Source organism: Euprymna scolopes, chromosome 24 (genome assembly GCF_053919585.1).
Source record: "Euprymna scolopes isolate OS-2025 chromosome 24, ASM5391958v1, whole genome shotgun sequence".
NCBI lineage: Eukaryota > Metazoa > Mollusca > Cephalopoda > Sepiida > Sepiolidae > Euprymna > Euprymna scolopes.
Window position 1 is genome coordinate 7,531,480 of NC_136505.1, and position 13,304 is coordinate 7,544,783.

Here is a 13,304-nt window from a genome sequence, read left to right on the forward strand (position 1 = left end):
TTTTTAGATCACAATTGATAATTCATATTATTTGGATTCTTGAGTGCTATTCTCAACAATCTCCAACTTTCTTCAAGTGTATCTTGTCAAACTCAAGAATCTTTCTGGCGAACTACGGAATCTGTTTGGAATTTCGAACAGAACCATTTATTTAATCCACGGAAATATGTTCTCATTCCATCAGCTTAATTCTTTTATTCATATTGTTTAGAATCTTCGGACTACCATTCTGATTTTGAGTGTTATTTTCACAACATTTCGACCAATGTAACATCCAACTTTCTTCAGATGTATCTTATTGAACTCAAGAATCTGCACAGAAGTTTGAACGGAACCCTTTATTTATCCACAGGCAAAGCATATTCTTGTTCCATCAGTTATGTTTGGGTAAAAGTTCTAAGTAATTTGCAATTGTATTCTGAGTATTGGTCGCACTGAGGATTGAACCATCAACCTCCAGAAGAGTGTCACAACTGAGTTTTACCAAGTACTTTATGCCACGGACCCTTGCACAAAATGAGAACAATAGGTTGAATAATCCTAACAATATGTGCTACATAATAACATTTAAAAATCATTCGGAATGATCACCCCTCCCTACATACTGAATAATTCTGTTCTTGTTAACTTCCAAAAAGAATGAATATTTAATAAAAATGCCTATATTTTGTCCAATGCAATGTTGAAAATGTTGTGGATGTTCTTGTGTAATTTTTACTTTTAGCTCTTAGCTACTTGGCCTTTTGGCCAAGATCAAAGTGTAGTATCTGTTCTTCAGATGCTGCATTTCCATTTCTTGTTCTCTTTTGGTGGAGGAGCAGTCCTTCACAACTGAGACAATTTCTTATTTTTGTACCTTTTCTCCACGTTAAAAAACGACGCTGGTGTCTAACTCTGTCCCGTGGGGAGGCATTGTAAATAGGTACATATTACATATTAGATATTTTTAGACACATAAACAACTTCCTTTGATAGAATAGATTAAACCAAGTTTTTGTGTTAATTTTTATTTATTTTCTTTTTTTTTTTTTTTTTTCAGTATAAAATCTTCTTAAGTGGCTTTTGGCAGATGTTGTGCGGTCGTCAATTTAATGCGAATTTAAATGATAGTCCAATAGCCGAACAGCTCCAAGGTCTTGTAGATGGCAGCACCAGTAGTTCTTCAGGAGGTCATTATGGCAGCATTGGTGAACCCATCTTCCAACAGGAGCAGCTCTATCCTCCTGGCCTTATTTTGAATATCACTGAAGATAGGGATGACAACCTAAGGTAACAACTGAAGAGTTGTATGGTTTCTTTTTCTTTCTTTTCTTTTCACTTAGATGCAATCCGTAGTAAAATGTTAAGTAAATGTTTACAATTGATTCATCATCAACAACTCCAATAACCATATTGCCAGTCTCTTATAATATCCTCTCTTGGAAAGTTCAATTATTAGGATTCAAAAATCATACCTAATCTTTTAATCATTTTAATATTCATTTTTCTCTTAATGATCTTTCATGAGTTCTCACAACTGCAGTCAAAATTAAATACAAAAACCACAAAATGATGGGTAAATTAATCAAGGAATTTATTTATTTTATTTTTGGCTGAAAGAAAATGTGTTTATATTTGGCTGAAAGAAAATGTGTTTATTTTTGGTTGAAAGAAAATGTGTTTATTTTTGGTTGAAAGAAAATGTGTTTATTTTTGGTTGAAAGAAAATGTGTTTATTTTTGGTTGAAAGAAAATGTGTTTATTTTTGGTTGAAAGAAAATGTGTTTATTTTTGGCTGGATACTTATATGCAGAATATGAGGGAATGGGATGTTGTTAACGAGCATCTCTCCCCCCCTCTCTCTGGCTTTCTTACTCTTTCTATTTTCTCTCTCTGTGTCTCTATAAGAGAATATAGAGGGAGAGAGAGAGAGAGAGAGAGGTGAGTAAACATGGAGGTAGACACGTTTACCAGAACCAAAGGTCAGCTGACCAAATTACGTATGTGTGACGTGGTTGGCTAGATCTGTGAGATTTGATTTGAGCTTTGAAGAAGACGGACGTTTTTCCGTGGTCCCCCCCCTCTTAACTGGGGAGGGGGAGACGAACGCTGACGTGTGTGAAGAAGAACCACACAAGCAGATTTCACTTTACGCCTGCTGCAGGACCTCTGGGGAAAGTGAAATAAAAAACTATAAAACCATTTCATCGTCTTGGAGTGATAAATCTTCGTCAAACAGGTATCAAGTCTCCCTCCAGGATGAGAAATTCCCAGATGATCCAACAGCGAGAAGAAGCAGAGGTAGGTTCAGAAATTACATGTCACACACACGATTCCCTTTATGATAATCAAACACACAACCATTTATGTTAGAGACAATCACACGGAATCTTTCTTATGTTATATAGAAAACGTAAAATGTGCCCCTAAATGAAGAACTCTATATAACATATTCAAATGTAACGAAAGCTCAATTTGGTACCCCTCAAGGATAACTTCGATGATAAGAATATATAACAATGTTTCAATGTGGCCGATTCAGCGGAGGGATAATTTGGCATCAACCATGTCACATTTTTGTAAAGATTTTATAACTTTTTTACAAAAATTAAGAAAAAGAATATGAAAACATATTGCTTTAACTGTTTTTAAGAAAAATCATGTTTTTGCAAAATTCTTTTTGATTAATGATTATCTAATCCATTTTTTAAAAATTAAAAGCTTTTAAAAAAATTTTAATAATAATAAATATTTTTTAGTTCCTTTTTTTTTTAAATTAAGAAGACAATATGAAAATATAATCTCATTGTTGACGATTGAATGTTGTTGTCTGTTTTTTATGTTGTGATTTAAATAAATACGGTTTGAAGGTTTGTTTTTGTTTTGTTTTTTTGCAAAACTTTTTTTGGTTATTTCATAATTAATTTTTTGGGATTAAAAACTTTAAAATATTTTTAATTTTTTGTTTAATTAAGAAAAACAATATGGAAATATGATTTCATTGTTAACAACTGAGTGTTGTTTGTTTTTCTGTTGTGAACATAAACATGGTTATTTTTAAGTTCGTTTTTTAAATCAAATTAAACTTTTGCCTTTTAAGAATTTTTATATCAATTTTTAAAAAATATCTTCATTTACAGAATTAATTTTATAAATAAAAAAAAAAACTGACTATAACAATAAAGCGCTAATTTGATGCCAAATTGTCTCCCCCCCCCTACCGAATTTCCATGCTGGATCAGCCAAGCCAAAACGGTGATGTCGAAATGTACAAAACCCAGAATATGGACTGTGTTATAGTTTTAGATGTGATTTCAAGTAAAATTTAATTTTTATGGTATCTTTTGTTAATTAAATTGTTAGGTGAAAATATAGAATAGTTTAAAAAAAAAAAAATAGTTCTCTCCACATATTAAGAATAGGTTTTTAAATAATTTTTCAGCACGGTCCGTATTTGGTTATATCGGCATAGGAATATGAGGGAAAGACAGACCCCATATTAAAAACACTTCATTAAACCCAACATCTCAAACATGCCTCGTCACTACACTTGTTCCAATCAGGCTACCTGATTATGTTTTCTCACATCCACAATTTAAATTCACTATACCAGCTAATTGCCTGTCTGGACCTAACTGACCTTTGTCTATGATGCATCCTGTTTATGTTTAAGTCTTCCTACGAACATAAATCCACCAATTGATTACAAGTTGACATATAAACCATGTCAATTTCAAAATGGGGACTTTCAATCTGATCAAAGCAAAGTCAGGTTACTGCTTGAGCATGTATGGTGTTGAAAAATCCTAAACAATTAAAGCGCACACATCACTAAGAATTCATCCTGAAGCACCTTTAAGGTGTATTTTATAAACTTGATTTTATTTCATTATTTTCTACAAATAGAAAAGATGAAATAACAACTTTTGTTCGATTATTCATGCATCATACAATATTTACTTATGTGATTTTCGTTATAGTAAGCTAACATATTTCCTAATTTCCTACGAAGCACTAGCGGAAATGGTGACGAGGCAAATCTTTTCCTTTGCTTTTTTCTCTCGTGTCTGTATTTTCCCTGTGCATGTACACTTTTTGTTTGTTTGTTTTTTTACGTTTTTCTTTTTTAATTTAATAATAATTAGTTTTTTTACGTTTTTCTTTTTTAATTTAATAATCATTAGTTTTTTTTTACGTTTTTCTTTTTTAATTTAATAATCATTAGTTTTTTACGTATTTTTTAAATTTAATAATCATTAGTTTTCTTTTTACGTTTTTCTTTTTTAATTTAATAATAATTAGTTTTTTTTTTACGTTTTTCTTTTTTAATTTAATAATCATTAGTATTTATGTACGTTTCTCTTTTTTAATTTAATAATCATTTGTTTTTTTTAATTTAATAATCATTAGTTTTTTTTTTTAATTTAATAATAATTAGTTTTTTTACGTTTTTCTTTTTTAATTTAATAATAATTAGTTTTTTTTTACGTTTTTCTTTTTTAATTTAATAATAATTAGTTTTTGTTTTACGTTTTTCTTTTTTAATTTAATAATAATTAGTTTTATTTTACGTTTTTCTTTTTTAATTTAATAATCATTTGTTTTTTTTTACGGTTTTCTTTTTTAATTTAATAATAATTAGTTTTTTTTTACGTTTTTCTTTTTTAATTTAATAATCATTTGTTTTTTTTTACGTTTTTCTTTTTTAATTTAATAATCATTTGTTTTTTTTTACGTTTTTCTTTTTTAATTTAATAATCATTTGTTTTTTTTTTACGTTTTTCTTTTTTAATTTAATAATCATTTGTTTTTTTTACGTTTTTCTTTTTTAATTTAATAATCATTAGTTTTTTTTACGTTTTTCTTTTTTAATTTAATAATCATTAGTTTTTTTTAATTTAATAATCATTAGTTTTTTTTTTAATTTAATAATAATTAGTTTTTTTACGTTTTTCTTTTTTAATTTAATAATAATTAGTTTTTTTTTACGTTTTTCTTTTTTAATTTAATAATCATTAGTATTTATGTACGTTTCTCTTTTTTAATTTAATAATAATTGGTTTTTTTAATTTAATAATCATTAGTTTTTTTTTTAATTTAATAATAATTAGTTTTTTTACGTTTTTCTTTTTTAATTTAATAATAATTAGTTTTTTTACGTTTTTCTTTTTTAATTTAATAATCAATTTTTTTTTTTGATTTAATAATCATTATTTTTTTTTACTTTAATAATCACTAGTTTTTTAATTTAATAATCATTAGTTTATTTATTAATTTAATAATCATTAGTTTTTCTTTAATTTAATAATCATTACTTAACTTTTAATTTAATAATCATTATTTTTTACGTTTTTCTTTTTAATTTAATAATCATTTGTTTTTTTTATTTAATAATCATTAGTTTTTTTTAATTTAATAATCATTAGTTTTTTACGTTTTTCTTTTTTAATTCAATAATCGCTAGTTTTTTTTTATTTAATAATCATTAGTTTTTTTTTAATTTAATAATCATTAGTTTTTTTTTAATTTAATAATCATTAGTTTTTTTTTTAATTTAATAATCATTAGTTTTTTTTTAATTTAATAATCATTAGTTTTTTTTTAATTTAATAATCATTAGTTTTTTCTAATTTAATAATCATTAGTTTTTTACGTTTTTCTTTTTTAATTCAATAATCGTTAGTTTTTTTTATTTAATAATCATTTTTTTACGTTTTTTTTAATTTTGTGATCATTAGTTTTTTTAATTTCATAATCATTAGTTTTTTTACGTTTTTCTTTTATAATTTAATAACCACTAGTTTTTGTTACTTTTTTTTTATTTAATAATCATAAGTTTACTTTTAATTTAATAATCATTATTTTTTTTTACGTTTTTCTTTTTAATTTAATAATAATTAGTTTTTGTTTTACGTTTTTCTTTTTTCATTTAATAATCATTAGTTTTTATGTACGTTTCTCTTTTTTAATTTAATAATAATTAATTTTTTTTAATTTAATAATCATTAGTTTTTTTTTAATTTAATAATAATTAGTTTTTTTACGTTTTTCTTTTTTAATTTAATAATAATTAGTTTTTTTACGTTTTTCTTTTTTAATTTAATAATCATTAGTATTTATGTACGTTTCTCTTTTTTAATTTGATAATCATTTGTTTTTTTTAATTTAATAATCATTAGTTTTTTTTTAATTTAATAATAATTAGTTTTTTTACGTTTTTCTTTTTTAATTTAATAATAATTAGTTTTTTTTTACGTTTTTTCTTTTTTAATTTAATAATCATTTGTTTTTTTTTTACGTTTTTCTTTTTTAATTTAATAATAATTAGTTTTTTTTTTACGTTTTTCTTTTTTAATCTAATAATCATTTGTTTTTTTTACGTTTTTCTTTTTTAATTTAATAATCATTAGTTTTTTTTACGTTTTTCTTTTTTAATTTAATAATAATTAGTTTTTTTTTACGTTTTTCTTTTTTAATCTAATAATCATTTGTTTTTTTTACGTTTTTCTTTTTTAATTTAATAATCATTAGTTTTTTTTTACGTTTTTCTTTTTTAATTTAATAATAATTAGTTTTTATTTTACGTTTTTCTTTTTTAATTTAATAATCATTAGTATTTATGTACGTTTCTCTTTTTTAATTTAATAATCATTAGTTTTTTTTAATTTAATAATAATTAGTTTTTTTACGTTTTTCTTTTTTAATTTAATAATAATTAGTTTTTTTTTACGTTTTTCTTTTTTAATTTAATAATCATTTGTTTTGTTTTTATTTAATAATCATTAGTGTTTTTTAATTTAATAATCACTAGTTTTTTAATTTAATAATCATTAGTTTATTTATTAATTTAATAATCATTAGTTTTTCTTTAATTTAATAATCATTACTTAACTTTTAATTTAATAATCATTATTTTTTACGTTTTTCTTTTTAATTTAATAATAATTAGTTTTTGTTTTACGTTTTTATTTTTTAATTTAATAATCATTAGTTTTTATGTACGTTTCTCTTTTTTAATTTAATAATCATTATTTTTTTTTTTTAATTTAATAATCATTTGTTTTTTTATTTAATAATCATTAGTTTATTTATTAATTTAATAATCATTAGTTTTTCTTTAATTTAATAATCATTACTTAACTTTTAATTTAATAATCATTATTTTTTACGTTTTTCTTTTTAATTTAATAATAATTAGTTTTTGCTTTACGTTTTTATTTTTTAATTTAATAATCATTAGTTTTTATGTACGTTTCTCTTTTTTAATTTAATAATCATTAGTTTTTTTATTTAATAATCATTAGTTTTTTTTAAATTTAATAATCATTAGTTTTTTACGTTTTTCTTTTTTAATTCAATAATCGTTAGTTTTTTTTATTTAATAATCATTAGTTTTTTTTTAATTTAATAATCATTAGTTTTTTTTTAATTTAATAATCATTAGTTTATTTATTAATTTAATAATCATTAGTTTTTTTTTTAATTTAATAATCATTAGTTTTTTTTAAATTTAATAATCATTAGTTTTTTTTTAATTTAATAATCATTAGTTTTTTTTTAATTTAATAATCATTAGTTTTTTTTTAATTTAATAATCATTAGTTTTTTACGTTTTTCTTTTTTAATTCAATAATCGTTAGTTTTTTTTTTATTTAATAATCATTTTTTTACGTTTTTTTAAATTTTGTAATCATTAGTTTTTTTAATTTCATAATCATTAGTTTTTTTACGTTTTTCTTTTATAATTTAATAACCACTAGTTTTTGTTACTTTTTTTTTATTTGATAATCATTAGTTTTTTTTTAATTTAATAATCATTAGTTTACTTTTAATTTAATAATCATTATTTTTTTTTACGTTTTTCTTGTTAATTTAATAATAATTAGTTTTTGTTTTACGTTTTTCTTTTTTCATTTAATAATCATTAGTTTTTATGTACGTTTCTCTGTTTTAATTTAATAATCATTAGTTTTTTTTAATTTAATAATCATTAGTTTTTTTTTAATTTAATAATAATTAGTTTTTTTACGTTTTTCTTTTTTAATTTAATAATAATTAGTTTTTTTACGTATTTCTTTTTTAATTTAATAATAATTAGTTTTTTTACGTTTCTCTTTTTTAATTTAATAATCATTTGTTTTTTTATTTAATAATCATTAGTTTTTTTAATTTAATAATCATTAGTTTTTTAAATTTAATAATCATTAGTTTTTTACGTTTTTCTTTTTTAATTTAATAATCATTAGTATTTATGTACGTTTCTCTTTTTTAATTTAATAATCATTTGTTTTTTTTAATTTAATAATCATTAGTATTTTTTTTAATTTAATAATCATTAGTTTTTTTCATTTAATAATCATTAGTTTTTTTTTAATTTAATAATCATTAGTTTTTTTTTAATTTAATAATCATTAGTTTTTTTTAATTTAATAATCATTAGTTTTTTACGTTTTTCTTTTTTAATTTAATAATCATTAGTTTTTTTTAATTTAATAATCATTAGTTTTTTTTTAATTTAATAATCATTAGTTTTTATGTACGTTTCTCTTTTTTAATTTAATAATCATTATTTTTTTTTTTAAATTTAATAATCATTATTTTTTTTTTAATTTAATAATCATTATTTTTTTTTAATTTAATAATCATTAGTTTTTTTCGTTTTTAATTTAATAATAATTAATTTTTTTAATTTAATAATCATTTGTTTTTTTTTTTAATTTAATAGTCATTAGTTTTTTTTTTATTTAATAATCATCATTAGTTGTTTTTTAATTTAATAATCATTAGTTCTTTTTTTTAATTTAATAGTCATTAGTTTTTTTTTAATTTTATAATCATTTGTTATTTTCTTTTTTTATTTAACAATCATTAGTTTTTTTTTTTTAAATTTAATAATCATTAGTTTTTTTTTCTTTGTCTTATTTTAATTAAAGACTAACGGAGTGAGAAATTTACTTTCACCATGACTAATGTTTGTGCAAAAAAATTCTTAAATCCAAGTTGTGGTTATTGAGAAAAGTACAAACAAATGAGTGGATGAACGTTAAATTATTAAGTCCAATCACTCCTTTGTCAGGGGACCAATTATTGAAATTAGTTTTATTTTTCTTTTAAGAATTACTGAAAACACTTTTTGCACTGTTTTCTTTTTTTAAAGAATTATTGAAAACACTTTTTAAAATCTTTTTAAATAATGAACTATTTAGTTTAAGCAATAATGTCTGCTATGAAACTACATCGCCAAAACAGTAATGAAAGACCTATTAGACGAAACTTGAAACACATTTAGTACAATATAATGGTTGGCGTGGTTTTATCATCAACAAACAAATCTACTGACAGTGTCCTGATCAAAGGAGAATTAACGTTCAATGCAGAAAAGACAAAAGATGTGTTGCTGGACATTGTTGGGCTTGCCCCAAGTTAAATTCAAATCCATGAAAGGGGCTAATGAAGCAAACTTCGATAGTTATCTTCAAGAATTCCTGGTGAAGAATCAAAGCCGATTATTTGGAGAATATTATGTATTAGTTTTTTTATGATGTTTGAAATTTTGTTTTGATTTTATTTTCATCCTTTCATAAAAATACATTTCTTATAAAATTTGAAATAAAAATAAAACTTTATTTTTTTAATTTTGTTATTCAACGTACAAATAAAGACTAATTGTGTTATTTCATCTCCATAATTTTGTTAATTTTTATTTTATACTTTTCATTAATGTCCTTTTCTTGTATTTTATTCCAATAAATCGCTTCACAATGAAAATACTAAACAACAATAAAAGTGAAGGAATTGATTTACCTTGTCATAGCTTCCAGTAACACTATGCCAGAAGTTAGTAAGCACGTTAGCTGACTATAACCGTGATTTTTAATTGGTTTCTAATTGATTTCTTATTGGTTTCTAATTGGTTTTTAATTGATTTCTATGTTTATGTTGGATTAACAAAACATGAAAAACAGACAATATTTCAATTTTTGCAAAAATTTCTTATTTTTTTAATATTTTTATTATTTTCTGTCTTTTTCAAGTTTTTTCAAGAAATCCACCTACCATATGGAATGGACGCGCCCTGACCAGTACAACCAGATTCTGGTCAGTCCCAGCATGCTCACTGACCACCTGCCTAATTGTCTTGATGATGCCCTCGAAAGTCTGGATGTGCCTTATGATGAATCCTTGGTTCACGTGTGAACGCACCCCCCTCCTCCCCACTAATTCTGCATTCATTTTTTGTCTTCCTGGGAAGATGGCAGCGGCAAATATCCTTGCCTACTCATCCCCCCTCACTTCTTCTTATGATGTTTTCCTCCTTCGTCCTCCTCCGTGCAAGAATCTTTTGACATTGCTCGCACCATACAAAAACTTGTTCATCCATTTTTATATTTTGTCTTTTATTGCTTCTTAAACTTTCAGTCTAAGTTCTAAGATTTTTTTTATTTTCTTTCTCATCTCTCCCTCTTTTATTTTCTCTTCCTTGTTCTTTTATTCTATCTCCCTCTCATTTTTTTTTATTTTCTCCCTCTTTTTTATTTTCTATCTCTCTTTTTATTCTCTCTCTCAAAAGAACATTTCTCTATTCAGTTTTTCAGTATAAATTTATTGAGCAAATTTCATCCTGAAAAACACAATTATATTTTTTCATATTTTTTTCCTCTTTCTTTTTTCTTTTTTTCTTTTATTTTCTGTTCTTTTGTTTTTTTCTTCCTTCTCTCCATCACTCTATGCATAAAATTCATTGTCATTCTCCTAAATACACCACACTTGTAAATATTAACAAAGAATTATTGGGGAGGGGGGGGTCGAAGCTAACGTATACAGCACCCAAAGAACTTTACGTATGTGATTCTTTTCAATATATATTCACTGTCAATATTTTTTAATGGAGGAAGAAAAGAAAAAGAAATTTTTGGCTTTAAATGGAGTGCTTGTCTTGCTGTAACTTGTGATCTCTTTAAAATATTGTCACAACAAAAAAACACTGAAAAACAAAACAATATAAACCTTATATTTTTTTTTTTTTGTATTTGTGTGTCGATTCATAAATCGGTTTTTATCAATAACCTGCTATTTTGTTTTGTAGTAATTTTGCTGAAGTATTTTCACTGCTTCTTCACAATCACCCCACCATGAAAAAGGCTCCTTTTGTTAATTCATCCAATTTTAAGTGTGCTTACTCTCGCAGTTACTTTCATCTTCGATTCAGCGTCGTCACTTTATCACGTTTTCTTTGTTGGACGTTTTTCGATATTTAGCAAGTTCACCCTTCAATCCTTACGGCTTAGCAAGCCAACTGTCTCCAAATTCTATTCCGTACAATCTTGTGTTGTCTCTAATTTTTCTTTGACCAGCTAATCTTCTTACGATCTAAGATACCCATATTTCTACAATAGTTTATCCAGGAGGATGAATGCTCTACATACCAGCATAACTAATTCGTCCTAAGGATAACATCCGTGTTGGCAAATGTAATGCTTTCAGCAAATCCTTCAACCTAATTTGTTGGGTTTGGTCAGATTTCACATTGCAAATCAATCTGGTTATAATCTGTTATTGCTCTGCAGTCAGATAACACAGGATTGAGTAGAGGCCCAACATTTGCTGTTATATAACATGATATATTATATCGCATGATACTCCTGACAACTTATTCTGGATGTAGAGGAGAACAGCTTTCGATACCGTCAGTGGTAAGAGCTCACAAAATTACACCCATGCTGCCTTTGCTTTTATTGTTGAACATGTATACATCTCCTCGGTGACAGAAAGTGTTTACTATCTTCATGGGGTTGTCATTTAGTATCATCTCTTTGTGAGAACAGCCATCAAGGTGGATGTGCCTGCATTAAGCATCTCCCACATTTGAAGTCGGGGGTTCAGTGCTTATCCTCCCTTTTTTTTGTGGACCAACAATTCATGCAAGCATTTTTTATTATCATTTTACTTTTACATTTTTTATTATCATTTTACTTTTTTTCTTTTTTTTTACTTGGGAGTCACCACTTATCAAGGCCCAAAGGCCACTCAAGGATAGGGGCTAATGAGTGGAAGATGGTAGTATAGTAATCATTAATGGTGTAAATTGGGTAGAATCTGATTATTTATGGGGACAGCTCCACTGTTTACTTTGGATTTGAAGGTTACCCTGTTGTATTCAACAAGGAAGTAGGCCAGTGAAATTGTGTTCTACGTGTGAAAGAAGTTTTGTTCATGGAATCTGACAAGATGATAGTCTTACAGTTTGTCAGTTTTTTTAGCTACGATATTTTGAACGTCTTTATGAACATCATGACATCTCAAATTTAAAAAATGAGAAAATGATCATCAAAAGTAAATGAAAGCTTAAAAAAAATTAGATTTAAATAGTTTTTAAATTATTCGGATTTTAGTTAAATATGTACTTAAAGAAATTAATTAGACTCTTAGGAAACTAGACATTTGTTTAGATGACCCATGACTCGATTGGGTCACAGATCATCTAGATCAAGGATCTTCAAAGTTTTCAAACAAGGGAGGGAGGCACATTGCTTACTTTTTAGAATTATGCGGGCCAAAATAATAATAAAAAATGACCCAAATGTGTTTTATATTGTTTTGCTCATTAGCTTTGCTTTTTAGTGAAACTCGTTCTCGAAAACTTTGTTTTTCTAATCTTTTTCTGAACAAAAAGAAAATAAACCACCACCACCACAATATTTTCAAAAATTTTCATTTAAAAAAAAATTTCCTGAATATTTTTATGTTTTCCATAAGAGTTCTGTGGGTCAGATTAAAGACTTTAACAGGACGAATCTGGCCCTAGGCCATAGTTTGGAGACTCCTGATCTGGATAAACTACTGACACCTGAAAGTATCCTGTACCTTTATAAGGCCACCATTCGCCCATGTATGGAGTATTATTGTTACATTTGGGCTGGTGCATCTGCTACTAGTCTCTCGCTCCTGGACAGGGTTCAAAAAAGAGTCGCCAATCTGATAGGCCCTGAACTGGCATCTAGGCTTCAGCCTCTGTCCCATCGACAAAACGTTGCATCCCTCTGCCTGTTCTACAAGTATTTTAATGGTGAATGCTCTGACGAACTGCAGACACTTGTGCCCCCACGACGTAGACATCCTCGACAAACCCGACAGGCAGCTAAATCCCACCCCCACACAGTAGAGATCCCTAGATGTAAAAGATCTTTCTACTCCAGTAGTTTCTTCCCCAGAACCACTAGACTCTGGAATTCCATTCAAGGTTTCTGCTTCTTTAACTGTACTGACATGCAGAAGTTCAAGTGCAACGTGAACCGACATCTTGCTGCCCAAATCCCAACATAGTG

General features: G+C 25.2%; 1 protein-coding gene and 1 pseudogene across 1 annotated transcript in view; both read left to right on the top strand.

The window, feature by feature from the left end:
- The window catches only part of LOC145246573 (diacylglycerol lipase-beta-like), a 60,562-nt gene extending 47,902 nt beyond the window's left edge, over window positions 1-12,660 (top strand). Inside the window, exons 11-12 of the mRNA XM_080108186.1 lie at window positions 1,040-1,269; window positions 10,014-12,660. Of these exons, the coding sequence (XP_079964312.1) occupies window positions 1,040-1,269; window positions 10,014-10,176 (393 nt within the window). The 3' untranslated portion in view covers window positions 10,177-12,660. The remainder of the gene's footprint in view (window positions 1-1,039; window positions 1,270-10,013) is intronic.
- Window positions 728-861, top strand: LOC145247041 (U2 spliceosomal RNA; annotated as a pseudogene).
- Window positions 12,661-13,304: the final 644 nt, after the last annotated feature.